Source organism: Nerophis ophidion, linkage group LG17 (genome assembly GCF_033978795.1).
Source record: "Nerophis ophidion isolate RoL-2023_Sa linkage group LG17, RoL_Noph_v1.0, whole genome shotgun sequence".
NCBI classification, from domain to species: domain Eukaryota; kingdom Metazoa; phylum Chordata; class Actinopteri; order Syngnathiformes; family Syngnathidae; genus Nerophis; species Nerophis ophidion.
Window position 1 is genome coordinate 36,205,234 of NC_084627.1, and position 20,077 is coordinate 36,225,310.

General features: G+C 41.0%; 1 protein-coding gene across 1 annotated transcript in view; it reads left to right on the forward strand.

Moving 5' to 3' along the window:
• tpm2 (tropomyosin 2 (beta)) overlaps window positions 1-20,077 on the forward strand; it is a 32,559-nt gene that overhangs the window by 4,229 nt on the left and 8,253 nt on the right. Inside the window, exon 2 of the mRNA XM_061876864.1 lies at window positions 14,689-14,814. Coding sequence (XP_061732848.1) covers window positions 14,689-14,814 — 126 coding nt within the window. The remainder of the gene's footprint in view (window positions 1-14,688; window positions 14,815-20,077) is intronic.

The window sequence follows — 20,077 nt, forward strand, 5'->3', positions numbered from 1 at the left end:
GCCGGGACATATGGTACAATACAATCAGCAAGATAGGATGGAGCTAGACCGTGTAGTATTTTATACGTAAGTAGTAAAACCTTGAAATCGCATCTTAAGTGCACAGGAAGCCAGTGTAGGTGAGCCAGTATAGGCGTAATATGATCAAACTTTCTTGTTCTTGTCAAAAGTCGAGCAGCCATATTTTGTTCAAACTGTAATCTTTTATACTCTTGGCAGGGTCCTTGAGGGTACATGGGAGTTTGCCCAACCAGTCTACATGTGCTATGTGGACTTGGAGAAGGCATTCGACCGTGTCCCTCGGGAATTCCTGTGGGGAGTGCTCAAAGAGTATGGGGTATCGGACTGTCTTATTGTGGCAGTCCGCTCCCTGTATGATCAGTGCCAGAGCTTGGTCCGCATTGCCGGCAGTAAGTCGAACACGTTTCCAGTGAGGGTTGGACTCTGCCAAGGCTGTCCTTTGTCACCCATTCTGTTCATAACTTTTATGGACAGAATTTCTAGGCCCAGTCAAGGCGTTGAGGGGTTCCGGTTTGGTGGCCGCGGGATTAGGTCTCTGCTTTTTGCAGATGATGTGGTCCTGATGGCTTCATCTGGCCGGGATCTTCAGCTCTCACTGGATCGGTTCGCAGCCGAGTGTGAAGCGACCGGAATGAGAATCAGCACCTCCAAGGTCCATGGTTCTCGCCCGGAAAAGGGTGGAATGCCATCTCCGGGTTGTGGAAGAGACCCTGCCCCAAGTGGAGGAGTTCAAGTACCTAGGAGTCTTGTTCACGAGTGAGGGAAGAGTGGATCGTGAGATTGACAGGCGGATCGGTGCGGCGTCTTCAGTAATGCGGACGTTGTACCGATCCGTTGTGGTGAAGAAAGAGCTGAGCCGGAAGGCAAAGCTCTCAATTTACCGGTCGATCTACGTTCCCATCCTCACTTATGGTCATAAGCTTTAGGTCATGACCGAAAGAATAAGATCGCGGGTACTAGCGGCCGAAATGACTTTCCTCCGCCATGTGGCGGGGCTCTCCCTTAGAGATACGGTGAGAAGCTCTGTCATCCGGGAGGAACTCAAAGTAAAGCCGCTGCTCCTCCACATCCAGAGGAGCCAGATGAGGTAGGAGGCCACGGGGAAGACCCAGGACACGTTGGGAAGACTGTCTCCCGGCTGGCCTGGGAACGCCTCGGGATCCCCCGGGAAGAGCTAGACGAAGTGGCTGGGGAGAGGGAAGTCTGGGCTTCACTGCCTAGGCTGCTGCCCCCGCGACCCGACCTCGGATAAGTGGAATAAGATGGATGGATGGATGGATGTAATCTTTTAATGCTAAACATAGGAAGACCTGAAAATAATATGTTACAGTAATTGAGATGATTACTTTGTTTGTTTGCCTGTAGGCCCACGTCCATAGGAAACTACGATGGATTTGCAAAAATTAAGTTATGACGCCTGTTATCATCTCTTGATTTATTATATCTTGTTTTTATTTTACACTGAAAGTAAAAAAGGTTACAAGTGTCTATCCATCCATTCATTTTCTACTGCTTGTTCCTTTCGGGGTCGCTGGAGCCTATCTCAGCTGCATCCGGGCGGCAGGTTATAAATGTATTGTTGACTATTTGTCTGTGTTTAACTGCTGAGCTGTGATGATTGATTTAGCGTCTTTTATCAACACAAATGTAAACAATATTACAATCTGCATCATATATCACTGTGGTCATCAATGTAGGAACACATAAGCAGAGTCCAAACCCAATGTTCATCACCATGGCTGAGGTTGTGGAGGGAGTCAAAAAAGTCTTCAGTGGCAAAGATCCACTTCCTATGGCTGTGGATGTTGTAAGATTGTCTTATTGTCTCATTGCGTGGAACTGGGGAAAAGTCACTCTGGCAGACTGGGGTCGTGGTCCGCCTTTCCAAGAATGGCACTTCTCAGAGTTTTTGAGAAAGTCCATTCCAGAGTGCTGGAGAGAAGACTATTCCAACCTCTGCTACAGGAGGAACAATGTGTTTTTTTGTTCTGGTGGCGGAACATTCTACCAGCTCTACATCCCGGCAAGGGTGCTGAAGGGTGCACTGGAGTTTTCCCAACCGATTCACATGCACTTTGTGGGCTTGGAAAACGCTGTGGACCATGGCACTGGCCTCCACCAGAGCTGGCCTGTGTCAAATATTCTGTTCAAAACCTTTATGGACGTAGTTTGTTGGCGCGAACCAAGTCGGTGATGGTGTCAAGTTTGGGGAATTCAGGATTTTGTCTTTGTATTTGCAGATGTTAATCTCAAGGGTTTACTTGGTTGATTCACAGTATGAATATTCAGGGATGAGACCTTGCACTTTCTAATCTGAGGCTATGATGATGAGAATCAGCACCTCCATGTCCGAGTCCATGGTTCTCGCCCGGAAATGGGTGGAGTGCCTTAACCGGGTTGGGGAGGAGACCCTGCCCCAAGTGGAGGAGTCCAAGTACCTCTAAGTCTTGTTCACGAGTGACGGAAGAGTGGATTGTGAGATCGACAGGCAGATCGGTGCGGCGTCTTCAGTAATGCGGACGCTGTATCGATCCGTTGTGGTGAAGAAGGAGCTGAGCCGGAAGGCAAAGCTCTCAGTTTACCGGTCGATCTACATTCCCATCTTCACCTATGGTCATGAGCTTTGGGTTATGACCGAAAGGACAGGATAACGGGTACAAGTGGCCGAAATGAGTATCCTCCTCATCAGAGATAGGGTGAGAAGCTCTGCCATCCGGGAGGAGCTCAAAGTAAAGCTGCTGCTCCTCCACTTCGAGAGGAGCCAGTTGAGGTGGTTCGGGTATATGGTCAGGATCCCACCCGAACGCCTCCCTAGGCAGGTGTTTTGGGCATGTCCGACTGATAGGGGGCCACAGGGAAGACCCAAGACACATTGGGAAGACTATGTCTCCCAGCTTACCTGGGAACGCCTTGGGATCCCCCGGGAAGAGCTGGACGAAGTGGCTGGGGAGAGGGAAGACTGTGCTTCCCTGCTTAAGCTGCTGCCCCCGCGACCCGTCCTCGGATAAGCGGAATAAGATGGATGGATGGTTCTCATTCGGCAACCATACCTTCGAGTTACGATGGAAGTCTTGCCCCAGGTGGAAAAGTTTAGGTATTTTGTGATCTTGCTCTTGAGTGAGGGGAGGCAGGAGGTAAATAGGCACAGCATCTGCAGTAATTAGATCCATCCATCCATCCATTTTCTACTGCTTGTCGTTTTTCTAAAACTGCCATGGTAAAGAGAGCACTATACTCTTGGTTTACCAGTCAATCCACTTTCCTGCCCTTATTCATAAACTCAAGCTTTGAGTAAAGACAGAAAGAGCAAGATTGCAGATACAGGTGGGTGTTTTCAACGACAGCCTCAAGATTTTTTTTAAATGATGCCACAAACTTGGCACACCAATCTTTGGGCAGCTTCGCCCATTCCTCTTTGCAGCACCTCTCAAGCTCCATCACATTGAATGGGAGGCATAAGCTATTTTCAGCTCAGTTCCAGAGATGTTAAGTCGGATTAAAGTCTGGGCTCTGGTTGGGCCACTCAAAGACATTTACAGAGTTGTCCGGCAGCCATTCCTTTGATACCTTATCTGTGTGGTTAATGTCCTTGTCCAGCTGTAAGAGGAACCGTCACCCCAGTCTGAGTTCAAGAGTGCTCTGGAGCAGGTTTTCATCCAGGATGTCTGTGTACATTGCTGCATTTATCTTTCCTTCTATCCTGACTAGTTTCCCAGTTCCAGTTCGACTGAAAAACACCCTCACAGCTAGGGATGATGTTTGATAAGAAATTATCGAGTTCGAGCCCATTATCGAATCCTCTTATCAAACCGATTCTCTTATCAAATCCAGATAGGTTGTTGTATATGAAATATTAACTTTGGAACACATGCCAATATGGCCGGTTTAGTTTACTAAATTGCAATTTTAAATTTCGCGCGGAAGTATCCTGCTAAAACTACGCGGTGACGTCACGCATTGTAGAGGACATTTTGTTCTAGCACCGTTCCCAGCTATAAGTCGTCTGTTTTCATCGCGTAATTCCACAGTATTATGGACATCTGTGTTGCTGAATCTTTTGCAATTTGTTCAATGAATAATGGAGACGTCAAAGAAGAAAGCTGTAGGTGGGAAGCGGTGATTTGCGGCCGGCTTTAGCAACACAAACACAGCCGGTGTTTCATTGTTTACGTTCCCGAAAGATGACGGGGAAGCTTTACTATGGAACAGAGCGGTCAAGCAAACATGGTTGGATTGGACCACACACACAAAGTACAGTGTATTATGCAGCGTTCATTTCAAAAGATCGTGTCTTGAAGAGGGTCCCTTGCGAAGGGCAGAGGTGGGCATCGCCACCACCTGTCGACTGGTGCTGAAGAAAGGTGCGGGGCCGACCTTCAGGTTGTACAAGTACGACCTTATAATCTCACTAAAATACTAGTGACACACTAAGCAGATAAGGGATTTTCCAGAGTTATCCTAGTAAATTTGTCTAATAACATCTGAATCGCTCCCACTGTATAGTCTTTTTTTTTTCTTTTAGTCCTTCACTCACTTTCCTCATCCACGAGTCTTTCATCCTCGCTCAAATTAATGGGGAAATCGTCGCTTTCTAATCTTTTACCAGCCCGCCACACATTCTGCAAAAATTGCAAAATTGATAATATTGCAAAAATAAAAATAAAACATTTTAAAAAAGTGTTATGAGGTGAAATCTAATGAGAAAAAGTGGCAATGTTGACACAAAGCTGCAATGCAGGCAGTTTTTTTTTCCTTTTGTCTTTTTTTTTTTTTTTTCCATTGCTCAAAAAAAAGGAAAAAAAATCTATGTTGTAATGAGTTATTACTTAAAAATTATCACTTTAAAATGTTTTATGTGGAAAAAAGACAAAAGAGCATAAAACAAACAATATAATAGTTCTAACTTAAAATCGACACATATCTGAAGTTGATCTTTAAATTTAAGTGTTAAAAGTAAAAAAAAAAACTAATAAAAATGTTTTGCTTTATGAGTGGGGAAACATTCGGATCTCAAATATATTTTTTAGGATTTTATTCAACTTTTCACTGTGATTACTCAAAAAAATTAAATAATTTAAATCAATGGGGTCCTGCATTATTGATCTTGGAGGGCTTTAATTGCTAAATAAAAGAACTCTCCTAAAGGAATCAATAAAGTACTATCTATCAATCCATCTATCCATCTATCTATCTATCTATCTATCTATCTAGCTATCTAAATACTGCATATTTCAGTTTTACTATAAAAAAAACAAAGTTGTCTTTGACAGAAAAGGCATAAAACCTGTTTTTTTTTAACTTTATATCAACCTCAAGTTGATAGAGAGATTTACTGTAAGCATCAAATAAAAAATAATAATTTGACTTACAGTGGGGCAAAAAAGTATTTAGTCAGCCACCGATTGTGCAAGTTCTCCCACTTAAAATGATGACAGAGGTCTGTCATTTTCATCATAGGTACACTTCAACTGTGAGAGACAGAATGTGGGGGAAAAAAATCCAGGAATTCACATTGTAGGAATTTTAAAGAATTTATTTGTAAATTATGGTGGAAAATAAGTATTTGGTCAATCATTCAAAGCTCTCACTGATGGAAGGAGGTTTTGGCTCAAACTCTCACGATACATGGCCCCATTCATTCTTTCCTTAACACGGATCAATCGTCCTGTCCCCTTAGCAGAAAAACAGCCCCAAAGCATGATGTTTCCACCCCCATGCTTCACAGTAGGTTTGGTGTTCTTGGGATGCAACTCAGTATTCTTCCTCCAAACACGACAAGTTGAGTTTATACCAAAATGGATACATGGATGATACAGCAGAGGATTGGGAGAATGTCATGTGATCAGATGAAACCAAAATAGAACTTTTATTTTGTTATATTTATTTTATTATATATTTACCCTATATTACTTTTATTTGTATCTTTTTTTTATATAATTATTTTATTTTATTTTATTTTTTTAATCTTCATACGTCTAACCTGTTTTTCGTAATTGTTTTTTTATCGTCATTTTTATAAATTTTTACAAATTTGGAAGTAATTTCCTTTTCAAGGGCAAAAATCATTCAATCACTCAATCAAAGTTTACTTACATAGCCCTTAATCACAAATGTCTCAAAGGCCTGCACAAGCTACAAAGACATCCATCAGATCCCACATCAGGGCAAGAAAATCTCAACCCAATGAGCCCGATGAGAAACCTCGCAGGTGACCGCGGAATTAAAATGAGAAGTATGTGGTTGTTTTTGTCAGGTTCAAACACTGATGACATCTATTAAACAAGACAAGAAGCAAGGAATTAAACAAAGACATAATTAAATTTGGCTCAATTGAGGAGAGCGCCTCTGGGTTGTATTCTTGTAGAGTCTCCATCCCGTTCTGTCGAAAGATTGTACGCCTTCTCTTTTATTTGGACTTTCTCTGATTACATGGTAACAGCTATTTCGAAGGTGCGGGGGTCGTAAACAGCCATCGCCTTTTGGTTACAGAACAGTTCAAAGGAAAGGCTGTAAAGAGTTCACAGAAAAGTTTGTAAAACAGTTCAAAAAAAGGTCCCTGTAGGGGAGTCAGGTCCTGCTTCCTCTTCGCTTCGTAGATCTTGGGTCAAGACAATATCTTTCTTTTTTTACAATACATGAAAGAAACAGAACACCTTAATGTTGCTTCCCATCCTACACAGTGGAGTTATACAACCCTTTTGATTGGTAAGATCAAAGACAGTGTTTGTCTTCTCGCCGGGAACTCATTGAAACACAAAGTTTTGAGATAACTTAAATACATTTATTCTGAAAGGTTTGTTTGGTTATTGTCTAATATTGACTTTATTTTGCTCAAACAATTGTACGTCATAAAATATAATACAGAAGTAGCTTAAAGGCCTACTGAAACCCACTACTACCAACCACGCAGTCTGATAGTTTATATATCAATGATGGAATATTAACATTGCAACACATGCCAATACGGCCTTTTTAGTTTACTAAAATACAATTCTAAATTTCCCGTGGAGTTTCCTGTTAAAAATGTCGCGGAATGATGACGCGTATGATGACGCGTGTTTGTGACGTTATTGGTTGGAGGGGACATATTAGCCCAGCACCACTTACGGCTAAAAGTCGTCTCTTTTCATCGCGCAATTACACAGTATTTTGGACATCTGTGTTGCTGAATCTTTTGCAATTTGTTCAATTAATAATGGAGAAGTCAAAGTAGAAAGATGGAGGTGGGAAGCTTTTAGCTTTTAGCCACACAAACACACGGTGTTTCCTTGTTTAAAATTACCGGAAGTGAAGCTTTACTATGGATCAGAGCGGTCAAGCGAACATGGATCCCGACTACATGTCAACCGGCAGTTTTCTGTGTAAAAATTGTGGTTATAAGTCGCCTCTTACCGGAGATCAGCGGAGTTTCTTTCCTGCTCCAGCTTCGTGACTTCCCACAACATTTCCCTCAACACACCCATTAATACACCCGTGGCCCCACCCCTCCGACTATCAGGAACTATTTAACTCACTAAAACACTAGCAACACAATGGGCAGATAAGGGATTTGCCAGAATTATCCTAGTAAATGTGTCTAAAAACATCTGAATCGCTCTCACTGCAATCGCCTTTTGTTTTTCTTTTTTTTCTAGTCCTTCACTCTAAATTTCCTCATCCACGAATCTTTCATCCTCGCTCAAATTAATGGGGAAATTGCCGCTTTCTCGGTCCGAATAGCTCTCGCTGCTGGAGGCTCACATTATAAACAATGTGAGGATGTGAGGAGCCCTACAACCAGTGATGTCACGCGCACATCGTCTGCTACTTCTGGTACAGGCAAGGCTTTTTTATTAGCAACCAAAAGTTGCGAACTTTATCGTCGATGTTCTCTACTAAATCCTTTCAGCAAAAATATGGCAAAATCGCAAAATGATCAAGTATGACACATAGAATGGACCTGCTATCCCCGTTTAAATAAGAACATCTCATTTCAGTAGGCCTTTAAATATTGTGTTGACATTGTTACACTGTAACTAGCACTTACTATAGAACGTACAGTTCATAAAGTACATGTGATTAGTATCGGCCGATTTCGTTCATGGATCAACAGTATCGGAATCGGCCGCATAAAATCCTGATCACATATTTATTTAAAGTCCGTCTTATTGATATTCATTCAATAACCAATCATTTACTCAATTATAAATGAATGATAACTTCATATGATATATGGCTTGAGGAACGCTCTGTCGTACGCATCATGTGTCAGAGGTTATTATACCTCACCGAGCTCATAACCAATCAAATAGTTTCCATGTCCTTCATGGTGTACTATTAGTATGCACTGAGTATTTGGTCTGTGTACTACACGGCTACAAATAGAAACAATTCGACAATTGCCCCCAGGGAGCCATTCTGATGTCCACACAATGTCCGTGACGCCATGTCTATTTGGGAGTCAAACATTGTCCCGGTGTTCCATCTCTGTGATTTTGGGCTTATGGGAGGATCATCATGTCCGAGTCTATTTATGACGGACACGCCTTACATGGACACGGACACTGTGACATTTGTTCTGTCGAGAGAACAATGCAAGAAGCATTAGTCATGTTTTACTACTTAAGTTGGGGATCAGCAACCTGTGGCTCTAGAACAGGGGTGTCAAACACGCAGCCCGCGGGCCAATTACGGCCCGCGAGACGTTATTTTGCGGCCCGCACCATGATGTGAAAATTTGATGTTCGAGCGGCCCGCGAGTTTTATCTGAATGGCGCTTTATAGCAGTGGTCCCCAACCAGTGGCCCGATTGGTACCGGGCCGCAGAAGAATTTTTTAAACATTTTTTTTTTTTTTTTTAAACATTTTTTTTTTTTAATCAACATAAAAAACACAATATACACTTACAATTAGTGCACCAACCACAAAAACCTCCCTTTTTCATGACAAAGAAAAAAAAAGAAAAAAAAAGAAAAAGGACCTCCCCAGGCCGCGGGACAAATTATTAAGCGTTGACCGGTCCGCGGATACAAAAAGGTTGGGGACCACTGCTTTATTGCATCATACTTGCATACCTTGGATTTTACTGGGAAACTCCCGATTTTCAGTGCCCCTCAGTGTTAATTTTGACAGCAAAATTTGATTTAGTTTTAGTCATAGTCTTTTGACTAAAATGTAATTTGGTTTTAGTCATAATTTCGTTATTTGAATCGTTTTAGTTTTAGTCTAGTTTTAGTTGAGGAAATATCATAAGATTATAGTCGACGAAAACTACAGTAGATTTAGTCGACTAAAGGGTAATATGTAAACTTTCCCTTCAATTTCTGAAAGTTAAAGCAAAACAGCGGAAAAATCCCCGTATTTTGACGAAAATCATGTCTCAAATGTAGTATTTCGCAAGTAAGCCGTGTAATAAACGGGATAACGTCGAGTGAGTTGTATGTTGTGGAAAATACTTACCTGTGTGTGGATTTCGGGGTGATTCGACTGTAAATGTCGCTTCAAATTTGTTGTGTTTTTCCCCGTAATCCTCGCGCTGCATTTCTTACACTGCGTCTTGTTATCTCTGACGTCAAATATAAAATTTCCCCATATGTCCTCTCTCCTCTTCCTCCCTGGCGTTGACATGTTGTCTTCTGCAGCGCATTCCCTGGTCAGTCTCAAACCCAAACTATGTTTACGTAACTTCCTTACCACGTCGCTCTGATTGGTTCTCTTCTTAGCTCGGTTGGTAGAGCAGCCGTGCCAGCAACTTGAAGGTTGCAGGTTCGATTCCCGCTTCCGCCATCCTAATCACTGCCGTTGTGTCCTTGGGCAAGACACTTTACCCACCTGCTCCCAGTGCCACCCACACTGGTTTGAATGTAACTTAGATATTGGGTTTCACTATGTAAAGCGCCGTGTGGCGGGGCTCTCCCTTAGAAATAGGGTGAGAAGCTCTGTCATCCGGGAGGAACTCAAAGTAAAGCCGCTGCTCCTTCACATCGAGAGGAGCCAGATGAAGTGTTTCGGGCATCTGGTCAGGATGCCACCCGAACACCTCCCTAGGGAGGTGTTTAGGGCACGTCCAACCGGCAGGAGGCCACGGGGAAGACCCAGGACACGTTGGGAAGACTATGTCTCCCGGCTGGCCTGGGAACGCCTCGGGATCCCCCGGGAAGAGCTAGACGAAGTGGCTGGGGAGAGGGAAGTCTGGGTTTCCCTGCTTAGGCTGTTGCCCCCGCGACCCAACCTCGGATAAGCGGAAGATGATGGATGGATGGATGGATATGTAAAGCGCTTTGAGTCACTAGAGAAAAAGCGCTATATAAATATAATTCACAATTCACTTCAACTCCTCCCGCCTTTCCTGGTAGACATTTTCGTCTCGTTTTTATTCGTTGACGAATATGTCAATACACCTCGTCATCGTCTTAGTCCACGTAAATTCTTTTTTATTTAGTTATTGTCTCGTTTTAGTCAGAAAAAAAGGTCGTTGATGATAACTATGACGAAAATTTTTCGTCAACAAATTAACACTGTTGCCCCTCCAGAGTAATAATTTTTTCGAAATTCACCCTAACAACAATAATAAAGGGGTACCGTGAAGGCACTACCTTTAAAGTTCTCTACAACCTGTGCAAACAGCGTGCCAGCCCAGCAACATGTTGTATTTAGCTTCTGGAGACGCAGTAAGCGACTGCAAGACATAGTTGATCAACAGCCACACAGGTCACACTGAGGGTGGCCGTATAAACAACTTTAACACTGTTACAAATATGTGCCACACTGTGAACCCACACCAAACAAGAATGACAAACACATTTTGGGAATTTGTTCTGTTGTGTTACGGTGCGGTATTTGTTCTGCTGTGTTTATGTTGTGTTACAGTGCGGATGTTCTCCCAAAATGTGTTTGTCAATCTTGTCTGTTGTGGGTTCACAGTGTGGTGCATATTTGTAACAGTGACAAAGTTCTTTATACGGCCACCCTCAGTGTGACCTTCATGGCTGTTGATCAAGTATGCCTTGCATTCACTTCCGCATGTCTGCAGAAGCCTCATACAATACGTCACTGGGCCGGCGCACTGTTTGTATGGTGGAAAAGCGGACGAGACAGCGGGTTGTAGAGGACGTTAAAGGCAATGCAATCATCGCACGCCCTTAATATTTTTGACCGGGTGAAAACCGGAAGGATGATTGCCCCGGGAAATTGTCGTGAGGGGCATTGATATTCGGGTTTTTCCCGGAAAGATCGCGAGAGTTGGCAAGTATGTTGCTAGGGCGGGAAATCCATTCAAAGAAGGTGAATTCATTAAAAAGTGCATGTTAGATTTTTTAAAGAAATATTTTCGTGCGGCCCAGCCTCACCCAGTTTCTGCATCCAGTGGTCCCCAAGTAAATTGAGTTTGAGACCCCTGCTCTAGAGCCTCGTGGCTCCCTGGAGTTTTTAATTTTGTCCTTTAGAAGGAAAAACATGACCTAAATCTTCCTAAATGTTAAAAATCCAATTGTTTATGTTAGACATGCTTTACTGATGAGAGTATTTGGCGTTTAGTCCTAATTTCAATGGTCTTTAAAGTCGCCGTAGTTCGATTACAAGTACAACTTTCTCCAACGCTGCCACAGAAAGACTTGTTTTAAGCCACTCCTTCTTTGTCTCATTTTGTCCACCAAAGTTTTTATGCTGTGCATGAATGCACAAAGGTGAGTGAGCCTTGTTGAAGTTATTGACTTGTGTGGAGTGCTAATCAGGCTAATCAATGCTAAATTGCTATCTAGACTCGCTGTATGTACATATTGCATCATTATATTATTGTCACGTTCGACGCAAGGTCGGGTCGGGGTTTGTTCTCCCGGAATGCAGAACGGTTGGCTCCGGACGACAGCGTGAGGTAGGAGATGATTTATTGCTCATAAATCATAAATGTACCCAAAGACAGAACAAACAAAAGAAAAACGTGCCGATCGCACGGGAAGCTAAGATAACAACTTAGCACAGGAAACACAGGACAGGAATACACCAACGTAACGGTTGCATCCCGCAAAACAATGAAGCCACACCGACTGTGGCAAGAAACGTGACTAAATAGCTCTATGATTAGTGCTCAACAGCAGGTGAACGTGCAGAGCACTAATTAGAGGCAGGTGAAACCAATTAGTACCCATGGAAACCTAAACAAACACCCACAGTGCACAAAACAGGAACTAAGGGAGTCCAAAATTAACAGAACATACTAAACAAAACATTATCCGGATCACGGATCATGGCAATTGTATAATATTTGAACTAATTTAATTTCCTTTACTTATGTCCTCTGTGTATTTGATTTATATTTGCATGTCTCATGACACATTATATGTAACATTGGCTGCATTTCTGATAGTTGTGCGCCATGTTGTTCCAGACCACAGCAAACGTTACCCAGCTTGCAAAGATTGTAATAAATCCATTAGAAGAAGACAGCCTGCCGTTTCCCTTATCTTGGACACAAACATCTATACTTTTGGCCCTTCTATGCCGGGAGTTATGTCACCCTTCTGAGAAGTCTTTGTTTTACTAATTTTTCCAACGTTTTAAAAAATTGTAGATAACTGCCAACATTTCTGTCAACGAAAATTTGCTTCAGCCTGTGACACACACAGTCTTTTTGATAGTAGGACACAATAATGTCGATAGAATAGGATATAAATGGAGTAGGTTAATAGGAATAGATTATAAATAGAATAAAATAAATAGAAAAATAGGATTGCGATTGTGTTGCGAACATCGAAGGTAAAAACAATGACAGAAAACCAAACAAGATAAAATTCCAGTTCCTCAGTCTGGTGGTCTTACTCCAGATGCTTTGCAGCCTCCTACTGAGGGGAAGGGGTTGAAGAGAGGGTGTGCAGGATCCTTGGTCATGCAGAGAGCTTTCTTTCTGCATCTGCCGATGAAAATGTCTGTGGAGGGAAGGCTGCTCCACACCACCTTCAGAGAAGTTTTCACCCCCCCTTTGCAGTGCCTTCCTCTTTTCAGCCGTGCAGATGCTGTGCCACACCGCTGTACTGGTGCTGAGGGTGCTCTCTGCCACACATCTGTTAAAAATCCTCGCGATGGAGCGCAGGAGCTACCTAGTCCAGAATGCTAGATAGGCTAATGTGCCTTGAGCAGACAGGAAGTGTCTTTGGATAGATGAACCGCAAAAAACCTGAAGCTGGAGACCTTTCCCACAGCTGCTCCTCCCATAGCCAGAGGGAACACGGGGAGACGAGACACGCAGCTCGTGACGTGGAAACGAAGGTAGGCTGCAGAAAGGCGACAAGGAGGAACACAAGACAATTGATCAAGACGGGGGAAAAAACACAGAGAGAGCATGAGTGTGTGGAGCTACAAACCCTGTTTCCATATGAGTTGGGAAATTGTGTTAGATGTAAATATAAACGGAATACAATTATTTTCAAATCATTTTCAACCAATATTAAGTTGAATATGCTACAAAAACAACATATTTGATGTTCAAACTGATAAACTTTTTTTTTTTTACAAATAATCGTTAACTTTAGAATTGGATGCCAGCAACGCGTAACAAAGACGTTGGGAAAGGTGGCAATAAATACTAATAAAGTTGAGAAAGGCTCATCAAACACTTATTTGGAACATCCCACAGGTGTGCAGGCTATTTGGGAACAGATGGGTGCCATGATTGGGTATAAACACAGCTTCCCAAAAATTGCTCAATCTTTCACAAGAAAGGATGGGGCAAGGTACCACCCTTTGTCCACAACTGTGTGAGTAAATAGTCAAAAAGTTTAAGAACAATGTTTCTTAAAGTGCAATTGCAAGAAATTTAGGGTTTTCAACATTTACGCTCCATAATATCTTCAAAAAGTTCAGAGAATCTCTAGAAATCACTCCACCAACATTGAATGACCTTGACCTTCGATCCCTCAGACAGCACTGTATCAAAAACCAACATCAATCTCTAAACGATATCATCACATGGGCTCAGGAACACTTCAGAAAACCACTGTCACTAAATATAGTTCGTCGCTACATCTGTAAGTGCAAGTTAAAGCTCTACTATACAAAGCGAAAGCCATTTATCAACAACATCCAGAAACGCCGCCAGCTTCTCTGGGCCCGAGATCATCTAAGATGGACTGATGCAAAGTGGAAAAGTGTTCCGTGGTCTGACAAGTCCACATTTCAGTTTGTGGAAATATTCAACATTGTGTCATTAGCGACAGGTGCGTTGACTGCTGATTGGCTGCAGCTGTGCAGGTGCGTTCTTGGAGGTGCACTCAGCAGAGCGCACATATGAGTGTGCATTGGAATGCCCCCGGGTTGTGACGTAAATAGTCCATTAGCAGCAGGTGTTTGCCTCAAGGTCCGCCCCTCGCCAAGGAAGAGTGAACTGAAAAAAAAAAAAAATGCACAACAACAGGGAAAATGCAGGTACAAAATAAAAGGGAATGCAAGATCAACAAAAAAACACAACACGTGAGCTCCAATGCATGAGTTACCATGGCAATACATCCTCCATCATCCACAAAAACATACAGGATAAGTACAAATCCTGATCTGTGTATGTTTGCATGTGCACGCTTTCTTGTTTTTGAGAACAGTTTTCCTTGAACAGCATACATCACTGCAGTAATCCATGTTAGATAACGTAACAGAGTACTTTGTTTGTGCATATTTTCAATTTAACGTATTGTTGTGTAGCTGGAGGAAGAGCTGCTGGGTCTGCAGAAGAAGCTGAAAGGAGTGGAGGATGAGCTGGACAAATACTCGGAGTCGTTGAAGGACGCCCAGGAGAAGTTGGAGCAGGCGGAGAAGAAGGCAACAGATGTAAGTCAACTAACACGTTACACGTTACAAGAAAAGTACTTTGCCTATTGAATCATGCAGCATCCATAAAGCCATTTGACATTTCAAAACTCTTTAATATCAAATGATCTGTTCCAGTGTTAAGCTGCGACCCCTCACAGCTGCAGCTTAAAGCTTCATGCCGTATCAGCTTCTGCTGACATCAACACTTTTCAGCCTAATGGCATCTATTCTAGACCACATCATAAGTACCTGATGAATGCTGTCCTAGTAGTTCATAAGTGCTTGATCAATACTGTCCTAGTCTTTCATAAGTAATTATGTGGACTTAAATTAGGGCCACAAGTTGTGTACTTTAAAAATGTAACATTGTGGAAATGTATTTTCACTTTCGTATATTTTGATACTTGACCTTCTGTTTGTTTTTTTCCAATTCAAATATATATATTTTTTTTTACATTTTAATTTTTAAAATAATTAAGTAAAACTTTTTTTTTTTTTCTAAAGATTTAAATTAAGAATTTAGATAACAAAAGAACCAGAGTAAAAATATTAATCTGGAAAAGAAATTGGTGTAATTATTTTTATTTTTCAATACATACATATATATCGTATACACATTGATAAAATGTTATTAAAATAAAATTTTAATAAAATCTCCTGACGATTGAGGGAACCCCTCATGAAACAGTTCTGTAGAGATGAAGTAGTCTTGTGATTTTTTCCACACATACATATATATATATATATATATATATATATATATATATACATATTATTATTATTTTATTTTTTTCTACCTCTTGTCCCTGTCGGGGTTGCAGGGTTGCATATATATACATAACTACAAATTAAAGAAAAAAAACTAAACAAAAAATAAAAGAAATAACATTTATTATACAAATATATATATATATATATATCCCTTAGAGATAGGGTGAGAAGCTCTGCCCTCCGGGAGGAACTCAAAGTAAAGCCGCTGCTCCTTCACATCGAGAGGAGCCAGATGAGGTGGTTCGGGCATCTGGTCAGGATGCCACCCGAACTTCTCCCTAGGGAGGTGTTTAGGGCACGTCCAACCGGTAGGAGGCCACGGGGAAGACCCAGGACACGTTGGGAAGACTATGTCTCCCGGCTGGCCTGGGAACGCCTCGGGATCCCCCGGGAAGAGCTAGACGAAGTGGCTGGGGAGAGGGAAGTCTGGGTTTTCCTGCTTAGGCTGTTGCCCCCGCGATCCGACCTCGGATAAGCGGAAGAAGATGGATGGATATATATATATATATATATATATATATATATATATATATATATATATATATATATATATATATATATATATATATATATGAATGAACTGTTGATAAATGATATTAATGTTTTGGTGAAATAAAATACTAAATTGGCCCTAGTGTGTGAATGTGAGTGTGAATGTTGTCTGTCTATCTGTGTTAGCCCTGCGATGAGGTGGCGACTTGTCCAGGGTGTACCCTGCCTTCCGCCCGATTGTAGCTGAGCTAGGCGCCAGCGTCCCCCGCGACCCCGAAAGGGAATAAGCGGTAGAAAATGGATGGATGGATGGATGTTGATAAATGATAAGTGATTTTTTTTAAATAAAAATAAATGAATTATTGATCAGTTATATCATTGTTTTTGGCAAGTTAAAATAAATGAGTTATTGACAAATGATATCAGTTTTCCATAACTAAATGAAATCAATATGTTGTTGTTGATCAGCAATGTCAGTGTTTTGGTGGCATAAGGGAAATTGTAAAAATAGAAATAATGGGATTATTGATAGGTTCATTCATCCAAAATCGTGGATATCGATAGTTTTATAGATCAGGGATAAAGGAAGGTGCATTACGTCTGACGTAACGCCGTTACCATGGTAACCAAAAGGGCGACAACATAGCGGCGGCAAAGTAGCAGCTAGCTAGCAGCGTCACACAGAATGGCGACTTTGACGTCCGTTGATGCAGTTAGAAGGAAAATATTAATGTTGCAACAAGTCGCTTATGAGGCAGAAGACAGGGCTGATATGCTGCTTCGACAGGCGGACATTGACAACCAGGCCAGACGGGCGGTAATAATACTAATTACTTCATTTTAAATAAAGAGTACAACAATCAACTATTATGTCGCCACGGGGACCGGAAGTTCATCTTCCATACTACGTGTCAAACTAATATAAAACTTTATTTAAATATGTATGCCAAAATACTTTTAAAGTGATAGATACGTGGTTTTGAATTTGATATTTTAAATGTATGTGGCTTTTATTAGCATTTAACGTAGAAAGTAAATTCTGGTCTACTAATGACCCTGTGTGTGTGTGTGTGTGTGTGTGTATATATATATATATATATATATATATATATATATATATATATATATATTAGGGGTGTGGGAAAAAATCGATTTGAATTTGAATCGCGATTCTCACGTTGTGCGATTTAGAATCAATTCTCTTTTTTTTTTTAATCTATTTTTTTTTCCCTTTTCTTTTTCCTTATCAATCCAACAAAACAATACACAGCAATACCATAACAATGCAATCCAATTCCAAAACCAAACCTGACCCAGCAACACTCAGAACTGCAATAAACAGAGCAATTGAGAGGAGACACAAACATGACACAGAACAAACCAAAAGTAGTGAAACAAAAATGAATATTATCAACAACAGTATTAATATTAGTTATAATTTCAGCATAGCAGTGATTAAAAATCCCTCATTGACATTGTCATTAGACATTTATAAAAATAATTAAAAAAAGAACAATAGTGTTACAGTGGCTTACACTTGCATCGCATCTCATAAGCTTGACAACACACTGTGTCCAATGTTTTCACAAAGATAAAATAAGTCATTTTTTTGGTTCGTTTAATAGTTAAAACAAATTTACATAATTGCAATCAGTTGATAAAACATTGTCCTTTACAATTGTAAAAGCTTTTTTTTAAAAATTTACCACTCTGCTAGCACATCAGCAGACTGGGGTAGATCTTGCTGAAATCCTATGTATTGAATGAATGCAGAATCGTTTTGAATCGGAAAATATCGTTTTTGAATCGAGAATCGATTCGAATCGAATTGAAAAAAAATCGATATATTATCGAATCGTGACCCCAAGAATCGATATTGAATCGAATTGTGGGACACCCAAAGATTCACAGCCCTAATAAATATCCATCCATCCATCATCTTCCGCTTATCCTAATATATATATATATATATATATATATATATATATATATATATATATATATAGGCCCTGCAATGAGGTACACACCTTCCGCCCGATTGTAGCTGAGATAGGCACCAGCGCCCCCCGTGACCCCAAAGGGAAAAAGCGCTAGAAAATGGATGGACTTTGCAAATTTGGTAAACAAATAACCCAAAAATTTATATTTTGTTGTTTTCTTACTGTACCGAAAATGAACCGAACCGTGACCTCTGGACGTACCGAAACTATAGTATATATATATATGTATATATATATATATACTATGTCTACATACACTATGTATACAGTATTGACTAATGTATATACACTACTTATATTGAGTACATAATACTGTATTGAATACTGTATACACCCGGGACAGTGTTACACTCTATGTATACTCAATATATATATATATACTATGTCTACATACACTATGTATACAGTATTGACTAATGTATATACACTACTTATATTGAGTACATAATACTGTATTGAATACTGTATACACCCGGGACAGTGTTACACTCTATGTATACTCAATATACGGAGACAGCGTGGCGAAGTTGGGAGACTGGCCATGCCAGCAATCTGAGGGTTACTGGTTCAATCCCCACCTTCTACCTGTACTATCCTAGTCACATCCGTTGTGTCCTTGAGCAAGACACTTCACCCTTGCTCCTGATGGGTCCTGGTTAGCGCCGGGCATGGCAGCTACCGCCATCAGTGTGTGAATGTGTGTGTGAGTGGGTGAATGTGGAAATAGTGTCAAAGCGCTTTGAGTTCCTTAAAAAGGTAGAAAAGCGCTATACAAGTACAACCCATTTACCATTCTGTATATATACGATGTATACTCTATGTACGCGATGTATACAGTATTGACTACTGCATATACACTACTTACATTGTGTATACATTACAGTATAACTGTATACACCATGGACAATGTTTATACACTATGTTTATGCTATATACGCTGTGTACTGTAAACTGTATTGAATTCTGTATATACACTATTTTTATTTTTCATACTCAATGTATGTATATTCTATATGGAATACTGTATATTTACAATGTATACTCCCTGTATACACTGTGTATACTTCGTGAAGTCATTTGCGGCATTACCAAAATATATATTACTTTCTGGTATATGACTTTTTTGCCATTCGGATTAAGCATTATTCTTATTCAACAGTACAGAACCTGTAAAAGATGGTTTTATTTCCTGCAACAGTTAATTTAAAACACAAGATACAAATGTGTGTCTTTTGTATTGATATACATATATTCCAAGAAAAAAATATTTTTTTGTTTTCAAAGATTTTTGGGGTTTTGATATCTATCATGTATTTTTTTTTTTTTAATTTGTAAACATTCTTTGCTTACAAATTGTTTTCTTGACTGCCAGGCTTTTTTGGGGGGTATGACTCAACTTCAATCTTGTGGGGGGGTCCTCCTCCGAAAAATATGTTAGAAGCCTTTTAAATTGGTCAGAATCAGCCACCGTTCTGGTTGTTATGTATGGAAAACCACCGCCTGTTCCACGTCTTAAAAGCATTGCTGGCGCTCTTAAAGAGGTAGCCTTCCAAGGCGACACCATTGAATCACGTGTGTTGAGAGCGGAAGTAGCTCCCACCCACAACAAAAAGATTTGCAACCAAAACTTTTTTTTTCGCAAATATTTGGTTAAAGAGGGGCTTCAAGGTGGAAGAGGGGTTAGTGTGTCTGCCTCACAATACGAAGGTCCTGCAGTCCTGGGTTCAATCACAGGATTTGGGATCTTTCTGTGTGGAGTTTGCATGTTCTCTCCCAGTGAATGCGTGGGTTCCCTCCGGGTACTCCGGCTTCCTCCCACTTCCAAAGACATGCACCTGGGGACAGGTTGATTGGCAACACTAAATTGGCCCTAGTGTGTGAATGTGAGTGTGAATGTTGTCTGTCTATCTGTGTTGGCCCTGCGATGAGGTGGCGACTTGTCCAGGGTGTAACCCGCCCTCCGCCCAATTGTAGCTGAAATTGGCACCAGCGCCCCCCACAACCCCAAAAGGGAATAA